This window comes from Panulirus ornatus, chromosome 26 (assembly GCF_036320965.1).
Source record: "Panulirus ornatus isolate Po-2019 chromosome 26, ASM3632096v1, whole genome shotgun sequence".
Taxonomy (NCBI): Eukaryota; Metazoa; Arthropoda; class Malacostraca; order Decapoda; family Palinuridae; genus Panulirus; species Panulirus ornatus.
This window is the reverse complement of record NC_092249.1, coordinates 764,006-777,630: the sequence shown is the minus strand read 5'-3', so window position 1 is coordinate 777,630 and position 13,625 is coordinate 764,006. Positions and strand designations below refer to the sequence as shown.

At 42.0% G+C, this 13,625-nt stretch overlaps 1 protein-coding gene across 1 annotated transcript in view; it reads right to left on the bottom strand.

Annotated features, from left to right (window-relative positions):
* The window catches only part of LOC139757386 (phosphoglucomutase-1-like), a 45,972-nt gene extending 32,347 nt beyond the window's left edge, over positions 1 to 13,625 (bottom strand). Inside the window, exons 1-2 of the mRNA XM_071677818.1 lie at positions 13,372 to 13,625; positions 4,343 to 4,489 (exon numbers count right to left, since the gene is read on the bottom strand). Coding sequence (XP_071533919.1) covers positions 4,343 to 4,489; positions 13,372 to 13,467 — 243 coding nt within the window. The 5' untranslated portion in view covers positions 13,468 to 13,625. The remainder of the gene's footprint in view (positions 1 to 4,342; positions 4,490 to 13,371) is intronic.

The following is a 13,625-nucleotide window of genomic DNA, read 5'->3' as shown; positions in this document are numbered from 1 at the left end:
AAAAAGGAGAGATAGGTAGTATGTTTGAGGAAAGGAACCTGGATGTTTTGGCTCTGAGTGAAACGAAGAGAAAGGTAAAGGGGAAGAGTGGTTTGGGAATGTCTGGGGAGTAAAGTCAGGGGTTAGTGAGAGGACAAGAGCAAGGGAAGGAGTAGCAATACTCCTGAAACAGGAGTTGTGGGAGTATGTGATAGAGTGTAAGAAAGTAAATTCTCGATTAATATGGGTAAAACTGAAAGTTGATGGAGAGAGGTGGGTGATTATTGATGCATATGCACCTGGGCATGAGAAGAAAGATCAAGAGAGGCAAGTGTTTTGGGAGCAGCTGAATGAGTGTGTTAGTGGTTTTGATGCACGAGACCGGGTTATAGTGATGGGTGATTTGAATGCAAAGGTGAGTAATGTGGCAGTTGAGGGAATAATTGGTATACATGGGGTGTTCAGTGTTGTAAATGGAAATGGTGAAGAGCTTGTAGATTTATGTGCTGAAAAAGGACTGATGATTGGGAATACCTGGTTTAAAAAGCGAGATATACATAAGTATACTTATGTAAGTAGGAGAGATGGCCAGAGAGCGTTATTGGATTACGTGTTAATTGACAGGCGTGCGAAAGAGAGACTTTTGGATGTTAATGTGCTGAGAGGTGCAACTGGAGGGATGTCTGATCATTATCTTGTGGAGGCTAAGGTGAAGATTTGTATGGGTTTTCAGAAAAGAAGAGTGAATGTTGGGGTGAAGAGGGTGGTGAGAGTAAGTGAGCTTGAGAAGGAGACCTGTGTGAGGAAGTACCACGAGAGACTGAGTACAGAATGGAAAAAGGTGAGAACAATGGAAGTAAGGGGAGTGGGGGAGGAATGGGATGTATTTAGGGAATCAGTGATGGATTGCGCAAAAGATGCTTGTGGCATGAGAAGAGTGGGAGGTGGGTTGATTAGAAAGGGTAGTGAGTGGTGGGATGAAGAAGTAAGAGTATTAGTGAAAGAGAAGAGAGAGGCATTTGGACGATTTTTGCAGGGAAATAATGCAATTGAGTGGGAGCTGTATAAAAGAAAGAGACAGGAGGTCAAGAGAAAGGTGCAAGAGGTGAAAAAAAGGGCAAATGAGAGTTGGGGTGAGAGAGTATCATTAAATTTTAGGGAGAATAAAAAGATGTTCTGGAAGGAGGTAAATAAAGTGCGTAAGACAAGGGAGCAAATGGGAACTTCAGTGAAGGGCGCAAATGGGGAGGTGATAACAAGTAGTGGTGATGTGAGAAGGAGATGGAGTGAGTATTTTGAAGGTTTGTTGAATGTGTTTGATGATAGAGTGGCAGATATAGGGTGTTTTGGTCGAGGTGGTGTGCAAAGTGAGAGGGTTAGGGAAAATGATTTGGTAAACAGAGAAGAGGTAGTGAAAGCTTTGCGGAAGATGAAAGCCGGCAAGGCAGCAGGTTTGGATGGTATTGCAGTGGAATTTATTAAAAAAGGGGGTGACTGTATTGTTGACTGGTTGGTAAGGTTATTTAATGTATGTATGACTCATGGTGAGGTGCCTGAGGATTGGCGGAATGCGTGCATAGTGCCATTGTACAAAGGCAAAGGGGATAAGAGTGAGTGCTCAAATTACAGAGGTATAAGTTTGTTGAGTATTCCTGGTAAATTATATGGGAGGGTATTGATTGAGAGGGTGAAGGCATGTACAGAGCATCAGATTGGGGAAGAGCAGTGTGGTTTCAGAAGTGGTAGAGGATGTGTGGATCAGGTGTTTGCTTTGAAGAATGTATGTGAGAAATACTTAGAAAAGCAAATGGATTTGTATGTAGCATTTATGGATCTGGAGAAGGCATATGATAGAGTTGATAGAGATGCTCTGTGGAAGGTATTGAGAATATATGGTGTGGGAGGAAAGTTGTTAGAAGCAGTGAAAAGTTTTTATCGAGGATGTAAGGCATGTGTGCGTGTAGGAAGAGAGGAAAGTGATTGGTGAATGTAGGTTTGCGGCAGGGGTGTGTGATGTCTCCATGGTTGTTTAATTTGTTTATGGATGGGGTTGTTAGGGAGGTAAATGCAAGAGTTTTGGAAAGAGGGGCAAGTATGAAGTCTGTTGGGGATGAGAGAGCTTGGGAAGTGAGTCAGTTGTTGTTCGCTGATGATACAGCGCTGGTGGCTGATTCATGTGAGAAACTGCAGAAGCTGGTGACTGAGTTTGGAAAAGTGTGTGGAAGAAGAAAGTTAAGAGTAAATGTGAATAAGAGCAAGGTTATTAGGTACAGTAGGGTTGAGGGTCAAGTCAATTGGGAGGTGAGTTTGAATGGAGAAAAACTGGAGGAAGTGAAGTGTTTTAGATATCTGGGAGTGGATCTGGCAGCGGATGGAACCATGGAAGCGGAAGTGGATCATAGGGTGGGGGAGGGGGCGAAAGTCCTGGGGGCCTTGAAGAATGTGTGGAAGTCGAGAACATTATCTCGGAAAGCAAAAATGGGTATGTTTGAAGGAATAGTGGTTCCAACAATGTTGTATGGTTGCGAGGCGTGGGCTATGGATAGAGTTGTGCGCAGGAGGATGGATGTGCTGGAAATGAGATGTTTGAGGACAATGTGTGGTGTGAGGTGGTTTGATCGGGTGAGTAACGTAAGGGTAAGAGAGATGTGTGGAAATGAAAAGAGCGTGGTTGAGAGAGCAGAAGAGGGTGTTTTGAAGTGGTTTGGGCACATGGAGAGGATGAGTGAGGAAAGATTGACCAAGAGGATATATGTGTCGGAGGTGGAGGGAACAAGGAGAAGAGGGAGACCAAATTGGAGGTGGAAAGATGGAGTGAAAAAGATTTTGTGTGATCGGGGCCTGAACATGCAGGAGGGTGAAAGGAGGGCAAGGAATAGAGTGAATTGGAGCGATGTGGTATACCGGGGTTGACGTGCTGTCAGTGGATTGAAGCAGGGCATGTGAAGCGTCTGGGGTAAACCATGGAAAGCTGTGTAGGTATGTATATTTGCGTGTGTGGACGTATATATATATACATGTGTATGGGGGGGGGGGTTGGGCCATTTCTTTCGTCTGTTTCCTTGCGCTACCTCGCAAACGCGGGAGACAGCGACAAAGTATAAAAAAAAAAAATATATATATATATATATATATATATATATATATATATATATATATATATATATATTATCCCTGGGGATAGGGGAGAAAGAATACTTCCCACGTATTCCCTGCGTGTCGTAGAAGGCGACTAAAAGGGGAGGGAGCGGGTGGCTGGAAACCCTCCCCTCTCTTTTTTTTTTTCTAATTTTCCAAAAGAAGGAACAAAGACGGGGGCCACGTGAGGATATTCCCTCAAAGGCCCAGTCCTCTGTTCTTAACGCTACCTCGCTAATGCGGGAAATGGCGAATAGTATGAAACAAATATATATATATATATATATATATATATATATATATATATATATATATATATATATATATATATGTCTGTGTGTGTATATATATATATGTATACGTTGAGATGTATAGGTATATATATTTGCGTGTGTGGACGTGCATGTATATACATATGTATGTGGGTGGGTTGGGCCATTTCTTTCGTCTGTTTCCTTGCGCTACCTCGCTAACGCGGGAGACAGCGACAAAGCAAAATAATAAAATATATATATATATATATATATATATATATATATATATATATATATATATATATATATATATGTATATATATCTGCCATTTCCCGCGTTAGCGAGGCAGCGTTAAGAACAGAGAACTGAGCCTGAGAGAGAAAATTCTCTGTTCCTTCTTTTGGAAAAGTAAAAACTGGAAGGGAGGATGTCCTCGTAGAACGACGGGGGTAATGTTCCTGGAAATCTGTCATTCCAGCAGAATGTCACTGTATGAGTCATTTCAATCCAAGTTATAAAGGAGGTTATTTTTCAGAATAAAAAAATTCCTAATTCTTATTAACGGACTATACCTGAAACAGCTTACCATGAACATGCCTTACTATATCATTAAGTAGATTAAGACTGATTCAGATACTGTTGCCATATTTGCTAATTTATATATCTAATGATTCTTACTGAGAATACTTGTGAGAGAGAGAGAGAGAGAGAGAGAGAGAGAGAGAGAGAGAGAGAGAGAGAGAGAGAGAGAGAGAGAGAGAGAGAGAGAATCCCATAGCCAGCACACTTTATGACCCACCTACCCTATTAGCAAAACACATTTTGGTATTAACTAACCTAACCACTACAGTATACATTAAGGTATAAACCAACTTGTTCGAACACACATTTCGGAATAAACGTAGCCCATTAGCACCTTATTTTGGTATGAACCTACGCATCAGCAACAAAACATTTAGTATGAACTTACCCCATTAGCAGCACACATTTTGATGACAGTATCAGCAACCTTCCTGCCATAATAGCGGCCATCACCCCCAAGCACCAAGGTAGTACCAGTCAGGCAACCGTCCAGTGAACTTAGGATACACTGTATGAAGTTCTCCGTGTAGTTCTCCTGTTAAATATAGTTACAGTTTTCATATTATCATAAGTAAGCACACAATACAAAAGCACGGTAAAGACATAATACATTACCAGATTTACCATGACCCAGACACTGACAAAAGACATTAGACACTTTTATACGATTAGTATAGATTGACCACAACCGTCCAGCACGTGACAGTACGACCCTTCATGTTACTACCCTCGAGCACTATAGGTATGATGCACTGGCCTTTGACCCGACTCTGAATGGTTAGGTCAAATGTCAGCCCATCATACCTGAGTCATACAATGGTACAAGAATGCTTTGTTTAGCTCAAAGGGTTAACCTGTAGAGGTATCATAACGCAAAAAAATGTTAACAAGCGTAAGATAAACAAGTATTACCATATATCTCGAAACAATGCCTTGTTCTGCACATTAAATCAAAGATACAATATACAACAAATTGGCGACAGCTGTTAGAATACTGTGAAAAGAAGACATGACCATGATGTGTTAACAAAAAAATCAAATTAGCATACGTAAATATCAAACCAAAATGACTATGTCTTCAATGATTCTGATATCCCAAACTAAACTAAAACAAACTGCTTTGAAGTTTATAGTTTGTAGCGGACGAGTTCACAGTCAGGTTAACGGGTTCATTTGAAAATCATTTTAACACGATTACTCTTCAACAGATTCAATCTATCACGCGTTCAGGTGTTTGTAACTTACGGATTTGTTTTCATTTAAAAATAGGCTTGATTCCATCTTACCTAATGGGCTCAGTTGTTCTACAGGTTTAATTCTGTGAAATGTACCGAGGTTAAGATGTCTTTCATGTTTAATGGGTTCAGCTGATGACTTGATTGGTGGGCTCAGCTGATCACCTGATTAATGGGTTCACCCTGTGTAATGTATTCAACTGATAGTTAATGTTTTCAGCTATGGAATAGGATCATTGTGGGTAACAGGTTCAGCTGTTACACAATATAGCTTTGTTTAATGTGATTTTCTGAATGTTTACCGTTTATTCTCATAGTTTACTGAGTTCACTCTTAGTAGTTCAGTAGCTTACCGAGTTTTACTAATACTGGCTCTGCTGATTGCGTGCATTGGTTCGTTGCATTACTGGTTCAGTTTACCGCTTCATGGGTTCGTGTTCAAGGGTTCACTATGTAAAATATTACTTCTAATGGGCCCAGTTTATTGTTCATCAGGTTCATTCTCATAACTGCGTCTACATACTTTTTTGTTCAATCTTTTTATCAGGCTCAGATAAAAAGGTTCCCATGAGTAATGGATTCACTTACATGGATTTAAGTGAGTGGTTTCAGTATTTACACTTGGTTAAGCTGTCATTCAGAGATTTTCTTTGTATAGTTGGCAGTCAACTTAATGGATTAATTTCATGCTTAATGGATTCCCTTCATAATTTGATATTTTCAAATGGCTTTAATAGACAAAGTTCAGGTGTTCACCTGAACCTTTCTGACGTGTTCACTCTTTACTGATCTGTCAGCAATGGTATAATTCTATTCAGTGGCGTCAGTCGTTTTGAAAGGATTAATTCTGTAATGGATTAACGAGTGTCTTGTGAGGTTTACTGTTCTACTGTGTCACTTCGAGTCTGATGCTTCAACTGATGTGGTCAATAGTAGAAAGTGATTTCAGTTAAACTCTTGTGTAAACGTTCATTATATACATATCTAACATTCACTCCATTAATCAACGTAAATATCTACCTAAAGTTCTAAGTATAATAAGAAAAAAACTGCGGGGATCATACGACTACAAACTCTTACATTACGCTCCCTTCACTCGAAACCGGAAGTCTACCGTCTCCTGATCTTCTTTCCTGCCGGTGAGTATGGCAGGAAAGTTGTAACTGTCGCCCTAGCCGCACCCGAGCAACTGGTCCACGTAAACAGTTACATAAGAAAAAAACTTTTAGAGTAAACAGTGTAAGGGGAGACGCATAAAATCTTTACATAACCTCCGAGTTTCATTCCAGCGACCAGAAGATGGGTAGAGTATTTCCAGACATACATTCAAGGAATATTCTTTGATGAACCAAGAATAATTCACCACTGGATTATCTTAAGCCTGAAAGACGCAACACAAAATCTACAGGACGAACAAATAGCACATCTCGTACTGGCCACAGGCAAATGGATGGAAACAAGCTTGTTTAGCGTAAACAGTAGAGGATCGTTTCGAGACGGCATTTGCACAATGAAGAAATAACTACGCATTCGTAATTGCAGATATTTGTTTCGTGTTAAAATACCCTCCAAGAACAGGGTTTTGGTTAATGGATTCCCATAGTTATTGGACGGCTTACACCAAACTTTCCTATGTCAAATATACATAAAGGTCTGTGATTACGTATCAGTTTCTCTTTAGTTTGAATCACATTAATAGAACTAACAAATTACCATATCCCTCGTTACTTTATAGTTACTTATGACAATGGCTACATTTTCAAGATAAATGCAGGGGCGGCCTGCCCCCAAGAACAGTCCCTTTAACTTGTCCATTTATTACTGACACCAGAATATATAAATATGGATTAAAAAACAAAAATCAAGCACACACTGTTACTTTAAAACGGGTTTGTTGTAGCTGCCAGTCTAGAGTTCTCTGCCTATCCGTGACAACAGGGTCGCCCAGCACCCAAGCGGCTCTCGTCCCTCACCGCTGAAATTTTGTTCAGCTCAATTCAATACTTTAATCCTTGATAGAGGGACGGGATCCTAGTGCTGTCACCAGGTACCCCTGTAAAATACTACCAGAAGCATCTGGCAAGTGTCACGAGTTCATCTCAATACAACAATGGGGCTTATTAAAGCCTAAGGAAGGACATTCCTTCAACACATCATCAATATTGTTGACATAATATCCGGCCACTAGTGGGAGGAGGATCATCATCGTCAGTGATGGTCCAGCAGGCGTCACGGAAGCGTTGCGTGTGAGAACTTAGACGGTGGTGGTGGTGGACAAGGGTGCGGCTGTCGGGTCTTTTGCATAATGCACAAGCGCGTTGATCGGGGTGGGGGGATGCCAATCTACCCGATGATGATAAGGGCAGCAATTACGTCCCCTTCTTGTGACCGTTTCCCATTGACATACGAGAGGTAAGGGAGTTAACGGAGGGTATCGTACCAGGTGGGCGGGGCGCGGAGGGGAGTCTAGGGGAATGGCTGCTTCCCGAGCTTCTCTGCTGGCGGCGAATTTGGGTCCAAAGTTGTAGACATGTTCGGGGAACAATGTAGTCAGCTGTGACCTTGTTACAGCCGGTATTGGCAAGGCCATTTATTGCCTCGTTCCCCGAGACACCGACAAGACTGGGTATCCATACGAATGTCACAGTAGGACGGCCTGCATCCTGAAGTGTTGATGTTAGCCCTTGTAATCGGAGGATGAGGTTCTTATTCCACCCTGATCCAAGTGCAATCCCATCGAGAGCAGACCCGGAGTCGCAGCAGACAAGCAGAGGTAAGAAACCACCAGCATTTCCTAAACAAGAAGAGCAGCAAGGAGAGCTATCAGCTGTGCCTGAGTGGAGGATGAGGTCCCGTCAGAAACTCAAGTGTTTAATAGATCCACATTTCTTACACGTGAAAGAATTCCCGCGTCATCATGTTTAACTTGATATAAAATCATTCGAATTAAATTTGTAGATGGTGTGCACATACACCGATATGCAGAGTCATTCTGCCTGTCACAATAATTTTCCTTACATCAGTTCCCCTGACAGTAAACATGTTTTTTGCGTGCCATATATTAACCCAACATTACCATACACAAACAACTATACACACAAAAACCTTGACGACAAGACGAAATTTCGAGGTCAAGTGAAACAAGGGCGAGATATGCTGGAGGAGACTTAGGGCCTGAAGGTGATCAGGTATTGTTGCTAGGTGGTTAAAAGATGACGTATACTTAAATAACCTCAGCAATCGTACAGCCAATATATCCAACCAACCGAAACGAAACCAGTACTGCACAAGATAAAGCTAATTTGAGTTTAATATAAAAACATATCATTATCATATTATACTTTGTCGCTGTCTCCCGCGTTAGCGAGGTAGCGCAAGGAGACAGACGAAAGAATGGCCCACCCCATCCACATACACATGTACATACATACACGTCCACACGCAAATATGCATACCTATACATCTCAACGTGTATATATATATATATATATATATTTTTTTTTTTTTTTTTTTATACTTTGTCGCTGTCTCCCGCGTTTGCGAGGTAGCGCAAGGAAACAGACGAAAGAAATGGCCCAACCCCCCCCCCCCCCATACACATGTACATACACACGTCCACACACGCAAATATACATACCTACACAGCTTTCCATGGTTTACCCCAGACGCTTCACATGCCTTGATTCAATCCACTGACAGCACGTCAACCCCTGTATACCACATCGCTCCAATTCACTCTATTCCTTGCCCTCCTTTCACCCTCCTGCATGTTCAGGCCCCGATCACACAAAATCTTTTTCACTCCATCTTTCCACCTCCAATTTGGTCTCCCTCTTCTCCTCGTTCCCTCCACCTCCGACACATATATCCTCTTGGTCAATCTTTCCTCACTCATTCTCTCCATGTGCCCAAACCACTTCAAAACACCCTCTTCTGCTCTCTCAACCACGCTCTTTTTATTTCCACACATCTCTCTTACCCTTACGTTACTTACTCGATCAAACCACCTCACACCACACATTTTCCTCAAACATCTCATTTCCAGCACATCCATCCTCCTGCGCACATCTCTATCCATAGCCCACGCCTCGCAACCATACAACATTGTTGGTACCACTATTCCTTCAAACATACCCATTTTTGCTTTCCGAGATAATGTTCTCGACTTCCACACATTTTTCAAGGCTCCCAAAATTTTCGCCCCCTCCCCCACCCTATGATCCACTTCCGCTTCCATGGTTCCATCCGCTGACAGATCCACTCCCAGATATCTAAAACACTTCACTTCCTCCAGTTTTTCTCCATTCAAACTCACCTCCCAATTGACTTGACCCTCACCCCTACTGTACCTAATAACCTTGCTCTTATTCACATTTACTCTTAACTTTCTTCTTCCACACACTTTACCAAACTCAGTCACCAGCTTCTGCAGTTTCTCACATGAATCAGCCACCAGCGCTGTATCATCAGCGAACAACAACTGACTCACTTCCCAATTTTGCGCGTGATCAAGATATTCCTACGAGTCCACGGGGAAAATGAAACACGAAAAGTTCCCAAGTGCACTTTCGTGTAATAATCACATCATCAGGGGACACACGAGAGAAAAATATAACAGTCAATTGATATACATCGAAGAGACGAAGTTAGGACGCCATTTGGTAACTAAACCATTGGTGACCAAACCATTTCAAAACACCCTATTCTGCTCTCTCAACCACACATGGAGAGAATGAGTGAGGAAAAATTGACAAAGAGGATATATGTGTCAGAGGTGGAGGGAACGAGAAGTGGGAGACCAAATTGGAGTAGGAAAGATGGAGTGAAAAAGATTTTGAATGATTGGGGCCTGAACATGCAGGAGGGTGAAAGGCGTGCAAGGAATAGAGTGAATTGGAACGATGTGGTATACTGGGGTCGACGTGCTGTCAATGGATTGAACCAGGGCATGTGAAGCGTCTGGGGTAAACCATGGAAAGTTGTGTGGGGCCTGGATGTGGACAGGGAGCTGTGGTTTCGGTGCATTACACATGACAGCTAGAGACTGAGTGTGAACGAATGTGGCCTTTGTTGTCTTTTCCTAGCGCTACCTCGCGCACATGCGGGGGGAGGGAGTTGTCATTTCATGTGTGGAGGGGTGACGACGAGAATGAATAAGGGCAGACAGTATGAATTTTGTACATGTGTGTGTATGTATATATATATATATATATATATATATATATATATATATATATATATATATATATATATATATATATATATATATGAAGTCTGTTGGGGATGAGAGAGCTTGGGAAGTGAGTCAGTTGTTGTTCGCTGATGATACAGCGCTGGTGGCTGATTCATGTGAGAAACTGCAGAAGCTGGTGACTGAGTTTGGTAAAGTGTGTGGAAGAAGAAAGTTAAGAGTAAATGTGAATAAGAGCAAGGTTATTAGGTACAGTAGGGTTGAGGGTCAAGTAAATTGGGAGGTGAGTTTGAATGGAGAAAAACTGGAGGAAGTGAAGTGTTTTAGATATCTGGGAGTGGATCTGGCAGCGGATGGAACCATGGAAGCGGAAGTGGATCATAGGGTGGGGGAGGGGGCGAAATTTCTGGGAGCCTTGAAGAATGTGTGGAAGTCGAGAGCATTATCTCGGAAAGCAAAAATGGGTATGTTTGAAGGAATAGTGGTTCCAGCAATGTTGTATGGTTGCGAGGCGTGGGCTATGGATAGAGTTGTGCGCAGGAGGATGGATGTGCTGGAAATGAGATGTTTGAGGACAATGTGTGGTGTGAGGTGGTTTGATCGAGTGAGTAACGTAAGGGTAAGAGAGATGTGTGGAAATAAAAAGAGCGTGGTTGAGAGAGCAGAAGAGGGTGTTTTGAAGTGGTTTGGGCACATGGAGAGAATGAGTGAGGAAAGATTGACCAAGAGGATATATGTGTCGGAGGTGGAGGGAACGAGGAGAAGAGGGAGACCAAATTGGAGGTGGAAAGATGGAGTGAAAAAGATTTTGTGTGATCGGGGCCTGAACATGCAGGAGGGTGAAAGGAGGGCAAGGAATAGAGTGAATTGGAGCGATGTGGTATACCGGGGTTGACGTGCTGTCATTGGATTGAATCAAGGCATGTGAAGCGTCTGGGGTAAACCATGGAAAGCTGTGTAGGTATGTATATTTGCGTGTGTGGACGTATGTATATACATGTGTATGGGGGGGGGGGTTGGGCCATTTCTTTCGTCTGTTTCCTTGCGGTACCTCGCAAACGCGGAAGACAGCGACAAAGTATAATAAAAAAATAAATTAATATATATATATATATATATATATATATATATATATATATATATATATATATATATATATATATACGTTGAGATGTATAGGTATGTATATGTGCGTGTGTGGACGTATATGTATATACGCACATGTGTATGTGGGTGGGTTGGGCCATTCTTTCGTCTGTTTCCTTGCGCTACCTAGCTAAACGCGGGAGACAGCGACAAAGTCTGAGGTACAACACCCAATGAGAGACCCCATGTGTTTCCTACAGTAATCACACACTGGCTCGATCATCTAGCGTTCAAAAAGTAGACAATAGTAAGGCTTCTTACTGGAGCAGAAAACCTCAACATGAAAAAAAAAAAAAATTTAATCAACAAAATTCTTTATCTCCGCAACGCTTAACTCTTGAACGGCACAAGACAGCAACAATGATCAAAAGTGTTCTAAAAACGTGTACTCATTTATTTGAATAACAAAACGTTAAGGAAATGTTCTCACCTAAGACAGTTGTGCAGGGGATATCTCTACAATCAGAGCAGAGTACCGCAATCTGATTACCATAATTTCTAAGGAATGCAATATATACTGGAACAGCGCCAGAGAGGTCGATCATCTTCGTCACCTGCTTGAGGGAAGGTAACCTTCATCCCCGCCAAGCGTAGCCCCCCCCCCCCCCCCTCCGGGCCGTGGCTGCTGCCCAAGATCGCCACTGACCATAAATATTAATGAGAAAAGTAATACAGGCTCCGGACAACTGCATAGAGAAACTTAACGCATACAAATACAAAGCAAAACATGTGAGCCTCACAGAAGGTAGGTACTTCTGGGGCAAGACTGTGAAGGTATTATGTCTGCCACCATACGTGGGTGGAGTCTAGAACTTTACATAATATATTAACTACAATGATGCCCACATGAGATAATTATCCAGTAAAACCAATAAAAATGGAAACAGACAAACATAATGTCTGGAAATAATACAACAGTACTCATACTCGAAAATATCTACAACGAACATAAACACAAAAAAAACTACCAAAACCAAACCTCTCAGTGAGTCATGAACGCTAGCCGTGTGCATAACCACTCAGTGAGTCATGAACGCTAGCCGTGTGCCGTGTATTGTGTATGACTCGCTCTAACTCCGTCCAGTGTGTATGAACGCAGTAAATCAATCTTTGGTATCGTGCTCTCGGCAGGCCATTATCTTAAGCTACGATTAATGAACCAGACATCACGGAAGCGCTAAGTTCATTTATCATTTACCGTAACTGAAGGTGATGATATCTTACATCCTTGATGAATTATTATTCTCTAAATATACGCTTGACTAGTGATCTGCAAATGTTTTCCACGAAGTATCTTGTCAGAACTTGTCTAAACATCATATACTGTCACTGAAATGAATTTCAAATTTCTCCTACCGGCAAGCATTATGCTGCAGATGCTTCACTTACAAACTTTAGCCTAAATTTTAGAATTACCAAAGCAATCTTTAAATCACTTACTACGCGTTTCAAGTAATAAAACTTGTAGGCTTTACTAGAAAAAAAAAATTGGAGTGGCTTACAGACCCTCCCTGGGTTCCTTTGGACAAGACATTTCAAGGATGCCACGTAGAATTCAGATGAAACTCCCCTTAATTTAGGACCCTAATTACATGCTATTACACAAGTACACTGCCTCTGGTCCGATAATCTACCATCTTGACTTCAAACGTCCTTATACTTTATGCGGCTGACATGAAATAAAAAGATGTACGTTACTTGGCATCCTGAAGCGATGGAAGGCTCCTTAAAGCTTGTAACGTGAAAGGTCTGGTCAGACGTCCATCAGTTTCTGTAAAGATAACCAACCATACGTCAGTACTTAGCTGCTGGAACACCAACCATACGTCAGAGATCAGTACTTGCCTGTTGGAACATCGTTACGGGCTTCCTTAGACCGCTGGTGCCGTGCCTCTGGTCCAGGAAGGGTCTAGTCGACTTAGTGTAACACGTGAACTGCATCTTACTTCTTCTAAGATACGAGTACCAAGTAGAAATGACAACTTCAGCAAGAGTCAAGGCACGTCACCGACTTAGTTCTTCAACCTCTGCACACTCGTCTCCGAATGACGGAAAAAGCCGGGAGGGTTCGTCTGCCCGTGTACACAAGCACTGGCCCA